The sequence below is a fragment of the Hylobates moloch genome, unplaced genomic scaffold, assembly GCF_009828535.3.
Source record: "Hylobates moloch isolate HMO894 unplaced genomic scaffold, HMol_V3 SCAFFOLD_6, whole genome shotgun sequence".
Lineage (NCBI taxonomy): Eukaryota > Metazoa > Chordata > Mammalia > Primates > Hylobatidae > Hylobates > Hylobates moloch.
In genome coordinates this window covers 72,896,451-72,909,057 of record NW_026652281.1, presented here as the reverse complement: position 1 = coordinate 72,909,057, position 12,607 = coordinate 72,896,451, and the positions used below count along the sequence as shown (strand labels likewise).

General features: G+C 42.9%; 1 protein-coding gene across 4 annotated transcripts in view; it reads right to left on the bottom strand.

Annotated features, from left to right (window-relative positions):
- ACSM3 (acyl-CoA synthetase medium chain family member 3) overlaps positions 1 to 12,607 on the bottom strand; it is a 34,571-nt gene that overhangs the window by 16,373 nt on the left and 5,591 nt on the right. For all 4 annotated transcript variants that reach the window (XR_009214149.1, XR_009214150.1, XM_032157073.2 and 1 more), the window contains exons 2-5: positions 12,288 to 12,557; positions 6,478 to 6,688; positions 3,306 to 3,513; positions 39 to 182 (exon numbers count right to left, since the gene is read on the bottom strand). Coding sequence is in view for 2 of the 4 variants with exons in the window: in XM_032157073.2 (XP_032012964.1) it covers positions 39 to 182; positions 3,306 to 3,513; positions 6,478 to 6,688; positions 12,288 to 12,506 (782 nt within the window). In the remaining 2 variants the exon portion in view is untranslated. The remainder of the gene's footprint in view (positions 1 to 38; positions 183 to 3,305; positions 3,514 to 6,477; positions 6,689 to 12,287; positions 12,558 to 12,607) is intronic.

The window sequence follows — 12,607 nt, the reverse complement described above, 5'->3', positions numbered from 1 at the left end:
GTTTTGACACTTCAAGCGGCACTTTTGTGGAAGTATACCTTCCATTTACAGATAATCCTAAACCAAAACTGCTGTGGGTGTGTGCAGTCATTTTCGGATATCCACTTGTTCCACTGGTAAAGAATATGGCCATGATCTCATTGTGTTTTGTCTTCACACAGGTGTGGCTGTCACTGGCATGTCTGCAAAGGAAAAACTACAATGACTGCATGTTAAACACAGCATCACAGACTGTTACCACTGACAAATTTTGAGAAGCTATCCACTTGAACCGCTTCATGTCATGGATCAGGTGCCAGTGGCTTAGCTTGAATTACAGGGTAAAAGCCATCACTTTCTCTATCCTTTTAGGTGCTTTCTAGAATCAAAACTAAACTTTGTCATCAAAAGCCCGTTTATAATAGCTGCTCTCCTAGCTTTTTATTCTATGATAAAGAAGGATTGAAGGATTTTTAAAACTTGAGATTTTTATCATACCTCCAGCAGAGTGAGGAGTCTGTGATCTTGCAATCATGGATAAGGAAGAATTTTCCCCTTCTCTCCCCTATGGATGCTTTAAAATGTGATTTTTTAAAAATGAATATAGTATGTTAATACAATACATGTTAGTAAAAGCCATGGATACTGATGGGCCAACAAACTACAGCCTACTGGCAAAATCTGACTTGCCTATTGTTTATGTAAATAAAATGTTATTGCCCATTCATTGAGGTATTACCTGTGGTTGCTTTCACACTACAGTGGCAGAGTTGAGTAGTTGTGATGAGACTGACTATATGGCCTGCAAGGCCTTAAGTATTTATTCTCTGTCCCTTTTACAGAAAATGTTTGCTGAGGCTGGGCATGGTGGCTCATACCTATAATCCCAGCACTTTGGGAAGCTGAAGCGGGTGAATCACCTGAGGTCAGGAGTTCGAGACCAGCCTGGCCAACATGGCGAAAACCTGTCTCTACTGAAAATACAAAAATTAGCCAGGCACAGTGGCACGTACCTGTAATCCCAGCTACTCAGGAAGCTGAGAATCTCCTGAACCAGGGAGGTGGAGGTTGCAGTGAGCCAAGATCGAGCCACCGTACTCCAGCCTGGGCGACAGAGCAAGACTGTGTCTCAAAAAAAAAAAAAAGTTTGCCGACCATGAAAGGATGGTTTTTCTGTTTCCCACAAGAGAGTCTACATAGTTCTGGATATAGCAGACAATAAGATTGAACAGGATCTAAGCATCCATCCAGGGAAGAAAGAGTTCCAGTTAAAGAGAAAGAAAACCTTTTAGTTCCAAAGGATAATCAGACTTCTATACAAGTCACGCATTAGGGCAGCTGCACACATACATATCAAGTGTCTAAGATGCACACAGACTTATCCAGGCATGTGGGGTTGAGAATGAGTAGAAACAACCAGGCCATTCATGAGAAATATAGAAAAGCTATTTTCTTTTCTTTCTTTTCTTTTCTTTTCTTTTGAGACAGGGTCTCTCTCTCTCTCTCACCCAGGTTGGAGTGCAGTGGCTCAATCATGGCTCATTGCAGCCGTGACTTCCTGGGTTCAAGCGATCTTCCCACCTCAGCCTCCCGAGTAGGCTGGGACTACAGGTATGCATCACCATGCCTGGCTAATTATTTTTATTTATGTAGAGAAGAGGTTTCACTATGTTTCCCAAGCTGGTCTTGAACTCCTGGACTCAAACCATCATCCCACCTCAGCCTCCTAAAGTGATGATTTACAGGCATCAGCCACTGCGCCTGGCTAAAAAGCTGTTTTCAAAACCTGACAAAGCTACACCAAGTGTTCAGTCTATGATTTCATAATTAATTAATTAAAAATACTATCTATAGGCCGGGCACAGTGGCTCACGCCTGTAATCCCAGCACTTTGGGAGGCCAAGACGGGCGGATCATGAAGTCAGGAGATTGAGACCATCCTGGCTAACACAATGAAACCCCATATCTACTAAAAATACAAAAAGATTCGGTGGGCATAGTGGCACATGCCTGTAATCCCAGCTACTTGGAAGGCTGAAGCAGGAGAATCGCTTGAACTCAGGAGGCAGAGGTTGCAGTGAGCCGAGATTGTGCCACTACACTCCAGCCTGGGCCACAGAGCGAGACTCTGTCTAAAAAAAAAAAAAGTATCTACAGCTGTGTTCCTATCACTTCCATCACCAATATGGTTGCCCTCAAAACCTCAGGAAGGGTTATCGTACTGATCTCTTACTAGAGGCAGTACATACAGAAGTGAGGAGTGTAGGCTCAGCACTCATAATGCCTGGGTTTGAAACTTAGCTTTGCCAGATACTAGCATTTGACCTTATTCAGCTATATAATTATAGTACCTAGGTTGCTGTGAGGTTTAAATGAGGTAATATATCTGAAGTCCTTAGAATAGTTTCTGGCACATAACCATATCAATATAAGCTATGATTGCAATTATAACATTATTTTTATTAGAACAGTACTTGGCCTTTGGCAAGAACTCAATATTAGCAATTTTAAATGTGGTAGGAAAAAAGTCCATAGTTGCAAGCATGCTCCCAAATCCTTGAGTAAAAGTAGGAAGCTCATTCTAGAGAAGGACTTTGCTGCCAGCCCAGTTCTAAGGCATAACCAGTACCTGGCAAGAGTTCCAGGTAACCCATGGAAGCACCCCATGCTAGGCTTCAACATCAGTGAAATTCAGTTTTATAATTGTATCTATTAACATTAAGCATTTTTTCTTTTAACCTGATACCAGTGTTGCTATCAGCAAGGGAATGGGATAGCCAACACTGAAGGACTGACTGTGATCCTTCAGTGACAGGTGCTGGGAACCCTCTTTAGAGATTGCCTTGACTGAAGACAGTGGCTTTGTTAAAGGTCTTGACTCCTAGGGACAACCCCATCCAATTACTGATCAATGTGGGTGTATAAAGGCCAGGACCACTTGCTTTAGCTGGGAACAGCTTTGAGGAGGTCCTTCAGAGGTCCCAGTGGGTTGACTGAAAGCTTTGTAGGGAATACATCGCAAATAAATTTCTTTCTCTGCCCAATCCTACATTCTTACTCATTCCTCACAGGTGTTAATCCCAAAAGAACTCCTTAATAAACTTCCTATACACCGATCTCCAATCTCAGGGGATCCCAACCTACAAAAAGCACTCCAAGCTCCTTCCTACTTCAGAGTTTAGCACTATTAGTGCAGCAATAACTACCAACTGTTCCCTTTACTTGTTGTTTTAATTTGCATTTTTCTGATCACTACTGGGTTTAAAATCTTTTTATTGTTGCCTTTCCTTTTGGGAAGCTGTTCTACAACAAGCATGGCTACTCACTTCATCATCTCCTTGAGGTTCCCCCACCCCTCTCTGGAGTTCTCTGATACAATCAGCTTGGAGTGCAGATTTTCACATTTGGGTGCAACAGCATCTACTGCTGGGGCTAAAACATCATTGGTGATAATGCAGTTTGCTTTTGAAGATTGTAGTCTGTAGAGAATGTCTTTCTGGGTCAGCTGAGTGGTTCCTGGAATTAAAACTGTCCCTGAAGGGGCAGAAAAGAAACAGTGTTTAGAAGAAAGGTTATTCTTCGTTATGTTACAGTAGTGTAGATACCATCTATACATTCTCTATTTCTCAGAATGAGTTAGTCAGTTTACCAGGAAGATATCTATTTATCTTACTTTCACTTATCTGCTTTTGCCTTTCAAGGGATTTCAGAGTCTATGACCCTTTTGGCCTAACATGAAAGCATGTTAAATACTGGATAATTATTCTTTATTTGAAGACCATCCCTAACATTGAGCTTGAAGAAGGTTTTGATTGAAAAGTAATATTAACTAATATTTATTGAGTATTTGATTATATGTTTTAACTCATTCAGTCCCCACCAAAAAAACCCCTAAACATAAAAGCTATGAATAACTTGCCCAAGATATCACTTAAGTAATAAGTGACAGTGCAGGGATTGAACCCTGTAGCCTGACTCCAGAACTGTACACTTCACACTTCAGCTGAGTGCCTCTTAAAATGTACATGATTGCTTTATGATTTCTTTCCAAAAGGAAGGGTGGAGGCATTCATCTTTTCTGTGGTTCTATTCCTGCTGGTTATATATTACACTGTAAGATGAAGTATAATGATTAAGAGTGTCCTGGAGCCAGACACTCTTACAGCTGGGACTTGGGACAAGCCACTTCACCTCTGTGAGCTTCAGGTTCTGCATCTGTAAAGTGATATTATAATAATACTACTTCTCATAGGATAATTAGGGGATTAAATGAGTTAAAACATGTAAAGAACTTAGAACAGTGCTCAGTAAGCTTTGGGTATTATTTTCTCAAAGGATAAATGGACTCTCAAAAATATATAGATCTTCCTCCTGGGCCCCACCACCCTTAAGTCCCAGACCCTTAAGAGAGGGATGGAAAGCATTCACTTCACAATAGGTTTTACTCTTCCCAGGTGACACAGTAGGCAAGAAGATTGCAGAACACATGTCTGCCATTCCTGGACTCTTTTTTTTTTTTTAAATAAATTTTATTTTATTTTTTGCACACAAAACAATAAACATTTTCTAAAAGTACATATGAACAAAAAGATGCATATCAAACATATTAGGAAGGTTGCACATCGGAAGACGGGGAATAGAAATGGGGGGTGGGAATTAAAGAAAATAAATGAGAGAGGGACTTTGTATGGATCAATGATAATAACTCAATCCTCTATTTGACAAAGAAGAAGGAGAAGGAAGAGGAAGAAAAAGAAAGTGGGATAAAGGATCAGAAAGGGAGGAAAATAGAAAAAATTAGAGTATGACTCCAGGGTAGGCCTGTTTTGTTGTCGCTTGGTTCGTTGGTTGGTTTGACAGTTGTATTTTTCATATGTTTCGCCACATTGGCCAGGCTGGTCTCGAGCTCCTAGCCTCAAGTGATCAACCCGCCTCAGCCTCCCAGAGTACTGGGACTACAGGCGTGAGCCACCACATCCAGCCCCCACATTGCTTCTGGCCTCTGTGGTAGACCTCCCAGACGGGGCGGCCGGGCAGAGGCACTCTCCACATCCCAGACGGGGCGGCCAGGCAGAGGTGCTCCTCAGTTCCCAGACGGGGCGGCCGGGCAGAGACGCTCCTCAATTCCTAGACAGGGTGGCGGCCGGGCAGAGGGGCTCCTCACTTCCTGGACAGGGCAGCTGGGCAGAGGCGCTCCTCACATCCCAGACGATGGGTGGCCGGGCAGAGGTGCTCCTCACTTCCCGGATGGGGCGGCCGGGCAGAGGCGCTCCTCACATCCCAGACGGGGCGGCCGCGCAGAGGCGCTCCCCACCTCCCAGACGGGGCGGCCGGGCAGAGGCGCTCCTCACTTCCCAGACGGGGCGACCGGGCAGAGGCGCTCCTCACTTCCCAGACGGGGCGGCCGGGCAGAGGCGCTCCTCACATCCCAAAAGGGGCGGCCGGGCAGAGGCGCTCCTCACTTCCCAGATGGGGCGGCTGCGCAGAGGGGCTCCTCACTTCCCAGACGGGGAGGCCGGGCAGGGTCGCTCCTCACATCCCAGACGATGGGCGGCCGGGCAGAGGAGCCCCTCATAACCCAGACGATGGGCGGCCAGGCAGAGACGCTCCCCACCTCCCAGACGGGGCGGCGGCCGGGCAGAGGCTGCAATCCCAGCACCCTGGGAGGCCAAGGCAGGCAGCTGGGAGGCGGAGGCTGCAGCGAGCCAAGACCACGCCACCACACTCCAGCCCGGGCAACACCGAGCACCGAATGAGCGAGCCTCCGTCTGCAGTCCCAGCACCTCGGGAGGCCGAGGTGGGCAGAGCACTGGAGGTCAGGAGCTGGAGACCAGCCTGGCCGACATGGCGAAACCGCGCCTCCAGCCAAAGGAGAAAAACCAGGGAGGGGTGGTGGCACGCGGTGGCAATCCCAGGCAGCCCGCCGGCCAGGGCAGGAGAATCACGGGAGCCAGACACAGGGAGTCTGCAGCGAGCCGAGTTTACTGAAGCCTGAGCCACGGAAGGAAGGAATGAAGGAATGAATGAAGGAAGGAAGGAAGGAAGGAAGGAAGGAAGGAAGGAAGGAAGGAAGGAAGGAAGGAAGGAAGGAAGGAAGGAAGGAAGGAAGGAAGGAAGGAAGCAAGCAAGCCAGCCAGCCATTCCTGGACTCTTGACACTGGCTCATCATTTCCCTTTGGGAAGGACCAGGCCTCTCCATCAGGGTTCTTCAAGAAATCAACAACCAGGACCAGAACACAGGTTCTTTAGAATATCTTTTCTTTCTAATCAGGGCAACACAACAATTTTTGTGAGGCTATAACTCTAAGGTTATCTTTTAAAGATGTTCTACCTAGGGATAAGGAATTAGCCTACCACAGCCTAACTTTTATATAATTTAAAGGCACTCTTTGACAATAAGCCCACACCAAAATAAATGTATCATGATTACTTAGGTGTTCTGGAAAATCCCCCATCCAGCTTAGTAATAAATATGATCAGAAAGCAAACATTACTAACCTGTTCGCAGACAGGCCACATTTGCAAGCCACCACTCTGGGACCCTGGGCAGAATCAGAATTACCCGATCTCCTCTTTGTAGGGAACAGGCTTCTGAAAGTATATTGGCAAATTTTCTGGACAGAGATCCCAGTTCCTCAAAACTCCACTGCACCTCTTCTCCATTTCTGTTGATCCACCAAAAGGCTGGATTTGAAGGTTTCTTTCCAGCCTGAGGAAAGACAAACCAGTCATTGATTTAAAGGTTGTTATACAGCTAAATTCTGGGCCAACTGACTCAATGGAATAGATTAGCTGAAGAAAGTTCACAAGTCATTAGTTAGAACATGGAAGGAGAATTTGGAAATAACTCTGGGGGAGACATCATCAAGATGGATGACTAGAGATGCCCAGTACTCGCCTCCTACCAGAAGTACCAAGACAGGGAGCAGATAACCACATGACAAATAGAGTGTCAAAGGGAGAACACTGGAATTTAGCAAGGAAGTGACAAAACTCTCTGAGACCTGAAAACTAGAGATGAAAGCATAGTAAGGGAAGAACAGCAGCTGGCCAAGATCAGCACAGAGCCCAGAGGGACTCCCTATTTTGAGGAAAATGTAAGTGGAAGATCCTCAGCAGTCCACGTTCCCATCACAGATGCCTGAAATCCCACCTACAGGAGAGCCCCTCAGCCCTCACACGCCCTGAGCCTAGTAAATGCTGTATAGTATAGTATACTAGTACAGTATAATATTGTTCCAGAGAGGAAGTTCATACTAGGTCCCCCTGCAACAAACCCCAGGACCCGAGCTGCTACAGCATGGCATCATTTTAGGAACAGAGCTACTACCATACTACATCTTGCCCTGGGGCCAATTGTCCCTGCATCTCCACATCCCTGGGGCCTTGCTGACATCCCCACATGTTCCTGTAGAGGGCTGCAGCATTCCAACACCAGGTGGATCCAGTGATAGAGCCAGGCCACTGGCACCCGAGCCTATACACAGCACTCTACACCCCAGGGAACAGGCAATCCAGCACATCAGGGAGGCTGCCCCAGGACATACGGCACTAAAGCACACTCCCCACAGCCTGAGAGCTGCCTTCCTGAGCCTGCTGCCATGAACATGATCTTGCCCCCTCTAGTGGCAGAGCCGCTTTGTGCCTGCATTGCCATCTGCGGACCCAAGGACTGGCCCACTCAGGCCACCACTACTACAGGTACCCATGTGCACTGCCAAAGGACCTGAGGTCTGACTCACTTAGGCTTGCCACTGCTACTGCCAGTGCCCATGCACACTTCCTGGGAGCCTGAGGATCAGCCTGCCTGGGACCTGCTGCAGCCACTGCTGGCACCCTCATGATGAACAAAATAACACCTATCAATAACAATCTTGAATGTAAACAGTTTAAATTCCCCAGTTAAAAGATATGGACTGTATGGACTGACTGAATGGATAAAAAACAAGACCCAACTATAGGCTGCCTACAAGAAACTCACTTTACCTGTAAAGATACACATAGATAGGGCCAGGGGCAGTGGCTCATGCCTGTAATCTCAGCACTTTGGGAGGCCGAGGCGGGTGGATCACGAAGTCAAGAAATCGAGACCATCCTGGCCAACATGGTGAAACCCCGTCTCTACTAAAAATACAAAAATTAGCTGGGCATGATGGTGTGCACCTGTAGTCCCAGCTACTTGGGAAGCTGAGGCAGGAGAATCGCTTGAACCCGGGAGGCGGAGGTTGCAGTGAGCTGAGATCGTGCCACTGTACTCCAGCCTGGCGACAGAGTGAGAATCTGTCTCAAAAAAAAAAAAAAAAAAAAAGATACACATAGAAAATGAAGAGATGGAAAATAATATTTCAAACAAATAGATACCAAAAGTGTGCAGGAATAGCTACGCTTATATCACATGAAATAGACTTTAAGTCAGAAAACATAAAAAGAGGCAAAGAAGGTCATTATATAATGATAAATAGATCAATTCAGCAAGAGGATATAACAATTGTAAATATATACGCACCCAACATCAGTGCATCCAGATATATAAAGCAAATATCATTAGATGTAAACAGATAGACTCCAATACAACAATGTTCGGGACTTTAACACTCTACCCTCAGCATTAGACAGATCATCTAGACAGAAAATTAACAAAGAAACATTGGATTTATACTGCACTTTGGACCAAATGGACCTAGGAGATATTTACACAACATTTTATCCAACAGCTACAGAATACACATTCTTCTTCTCATCAGCACATGGCACATTCTCCAGAATAGACCATATGTTAGGGCACAAAACAAATTTCAACGAATTCTTAAAAATTGAAATCATACCAATATGTTCTTAGACCACAATGGAATAAAACTAGAAATCAGTAACAAGAGGAACTTTGGAAAAGTGTACAAATACATGGAAATTAAACAACATGCTCCTGAATGACCAGTGAGTCAATGATGAAGTTGAGAAGGAAAGCAAAAAATTTCTTGAAAATAATGAAAATGGAAACATAATATATAAAAATCAATGAAATAAAGCAAACACAGTGTTAAGAAGGGAAGTTTATAGCCATAAACACCTATATCAAACAAGCAGAAAGATTTCAAATAAACAATCTAAGAATGCACCTCAAGGAACCAGAAAAGCAAGAACAAACTAAATCCAAAATTAGTAGAAAGAAAGAAATAATAAAGATCAGAGCAGAAATAAATGAAATTGAGGCAAAATTATAAAAGATCAACAAAACAAAATTTTTTGAAGAAAAACAAAATAGACAAATCTGTAGCTAGATTAAGAAAAAAAGAGAAGACCCAAATAAATAAAATCAGAAATGAAAAAGGAGACATTACAACTGTACCACAGAAATACAAAAGATCATTAAAGACTATTGTGAACAACTATATGCCAACAAATTGAAAAATGTAGAGGAAATGGATAAATTCCTGGACACACATAACCTACCAAGATAGAAAACCTGAATAGACCAATAATATGTAATGAGATTGAATCAGTAATTTAAAAAAAAAACAGAATTGGATGGCTTTACTGCTGAATTCTACCATAAGAACTAACACTAAATCTTTTTTTTTTTTTTTTTTTTTTTTTGAGAGGGAGTCTCACTCTTGTTGCCTAGGCTGGAGTGCAATGGTGTGATCTCAGGTCACTGCAACCTCCGCTTCCCAGGTTAAAGTGATTCTCCTCCCTTAGCCTCCCTAGTAGCTGGGATTACAGGCATGCACCACCATGCCCGGCTAATTTTTGTATTTTTAGTAGAGACACCACACTTCCTAACTTCAAATCATACTACAGAGCTATAGTAACCAAAACAGCATGGTACTGGCATAAAAACAGATGCACAGACCAATGAAACAGAATAGAGAACCCAGAAATAAACCCACACATTTACATTCAATAGATTTTCAACAAAGGTGCCAAGAACATACACTGAGGAAAGGATATCCTCTTCAGTACATGGTCCGAGGAAAAGTGGTAATCATATGCGGTAGACTAAGACTAGAGCCCTCTCTCTCACCATATACAAAAATCAACTCGAACTGGACTATAGACTTAAATGTAAGACTCAAAACTATAAAGCAACTGAAGAAAACATAGCGTAAATGCTTCAAGTCATTGATCGAGGCAAATGTTTTATTTTTATTTTAATTTTAATTTTTAAAATTTTTTAAATTTCATAATAAATTTAATAAAATCGAGCAGACCCTGAGCCAGAGTAGGCTCTGAGACTCCCCTAGGCAAATATTTTAGGGATAAGGATATGAAAACACAGGCAACAAAACCAAAAACAGACAAATGGGACTATACAAAGCTAAAAAGCTTCTGGACAGTAAAGGAAGCAATCAAGAAGAGACAAGATGTAGAATGGGAGAAAATATTTGTGAACTATTCACCTGACAAGAAATTAATATCCAGAATATACAGGAAATGCAAATAACCCAACAGCAAAACAAAACAAAACAAAACAAACAAACAAATAATTCAATTAAAAAATGGACGTAGAATCTGAATAAACATTTCTCAAAAGACATACTAATTGGCAGCAAGTATATGAAAAAATGCTCAACATCATTAATCATCAGGATAATTCAAATCAAAACCATGATGAGATATGATCTTACCCCAGTTAGAATGGCTATTATCAAAAAGACAAGATAACAAATGCTTGAGAGGATGTGGAGAAAAGGGAACTCTGAAACACTATTGGTGAGAATATAAATTAGTACAGCCATTGCAGAAAACAATATAAGGGCCTCTCAAAAAACTAAAAATAAAACTACCATATGATTTAGCAATCTCACCACTGGGTATTTTTTCAAAGGAAAGGAAATCAGTCTATCGAAGAGATATCTGCACTGCCATGTTTATTGCAGCACTGTACATAATAGCCAAGATATGGAATCAACCTAAATGTCTATCAAGAGATGAATGGATAAAGAAAATGTGGTATATATACACAGTGCAATACTATTCAGCCATAAAAAAGAATGAAATTCTGTTATTTGTGGCAACATGTATGAACTTGGAGGACATTAATTATGTTAAGTGAAATAAGTCAGACACGGACAGATAAATGCCACATGTTCTTACTCATATGTGGGAGCTTAAAAAAATGAGCTTCACTGAACTTCGGCCTGGGCAACAGAGTAAGACCCTGTCTCCCAAAAAAAAAAAAAAAAAAGGAGCTCGGCCTGGCGTGGTGGATGGCTCACGCCTGTAATCCCAGTGCTTTGGGAGGCCAAGTTGGGCGGATCACTTGAGACCAGGAGTTCAAGGTCAGCCTGGCCAACATGGCAAAACCCTGTCTCTACTAAAAATACAAAAATTAGCTGGCATGGTGGCAGGTGCCTGTAGTCCCGGCTACTTGGGTGGCTGAGGCACGAGAATTGCTTGAACTCATGAGGCGGAGGTTGCAGTGGGCTGAGATCACACCACCACACTCCAGCCTGAAAAGAGCTCATAGAAGTAGAGAGTGGAATTGTGGCTATTAGAGGCTAGGAAGGGTAGCGGGGAGAGGAGGATAGAAAGAGGTTGGTTAATGGATGCAAAATTATAGCTAGATGGGAGGAATAAGTTCTAGTGTTCTATAGCACTGTAGAGTGAAAACAGTTAAGAATAATTTATTGTGTATGTTCAAAAAGCTAGGAGAGAGGATTTTGAATGCTCCCAGCACAAAGAAATGATGCATGTTTGAGATGATGGGTAGCCTAATTACCCTCATTTGATCACTACACATTTTATACATGTATCAAAAAATATCTCTGTACCCCATAACTACGTATAGTTACTACATAACTAAAAATAACAGGAAAAATAATAACTTTGGGGTCCTTATTTCTAGACGTTGGAAGCCATGTCATTTCTTTTGTCCCAAATCATTTCCCATTTAGCCTGATCATTTTTCTTTCCAATAAGTGAGAATTCTTGCATCCTTTATATTTTCCCCAAAGATTTATCTGTGCCTCCTTTTCTACCATTTCTGACTCTTGGAATTACTTTTCACTCTTCTCCTTTTTTTTTTTTTTTTAAGTCAACCTAGAATTCTACATTTATGTAATCCAGGGTCTCTCAACTAACCATGGAACTATTGACATTTCGGGTCAAATAATTCTTTGTTCTGGAGGCTGCCCTGTGCATTATGGGATATTTAGCAGAATCCCTGGCTTTTACCTGTTAGATGCTAGTAGCAACTGCCTCTGCCTCTATCACAGCAACAAAAATATTTCTAGACATTAGAGATGTTACCTAGGGGTAAAATCACTCCCAGTTGAGAAATTGTGGTCTGACTGGCCCTCCCCCCATACCTTTTCCTTATCAGTCCATTGGTCCAGGACATCTTTAGCAAAGTTGAAATACTCTGGAATCCCCAGTTTGAAGTCCTGTGTCACGGATTCATAGTTGGAGAAATTCTGAGGGGTTGCTGTTCTATTATCTTTATGCAATGCCCTCACAGAACCAAAAATTGCTAGGTGCTGAAAACATTTGGCATGATGTAGCATCTTCATGGTGACATGAGCTAGCATCAGTCTTGTTGGAAGCTTTAGCACTCAGGATTTGCACAGAGACCAGTTCATCTAAAAGACAAGCAAAAAGGACATATATTTGTTTCTGTCCTGAAGGTAGC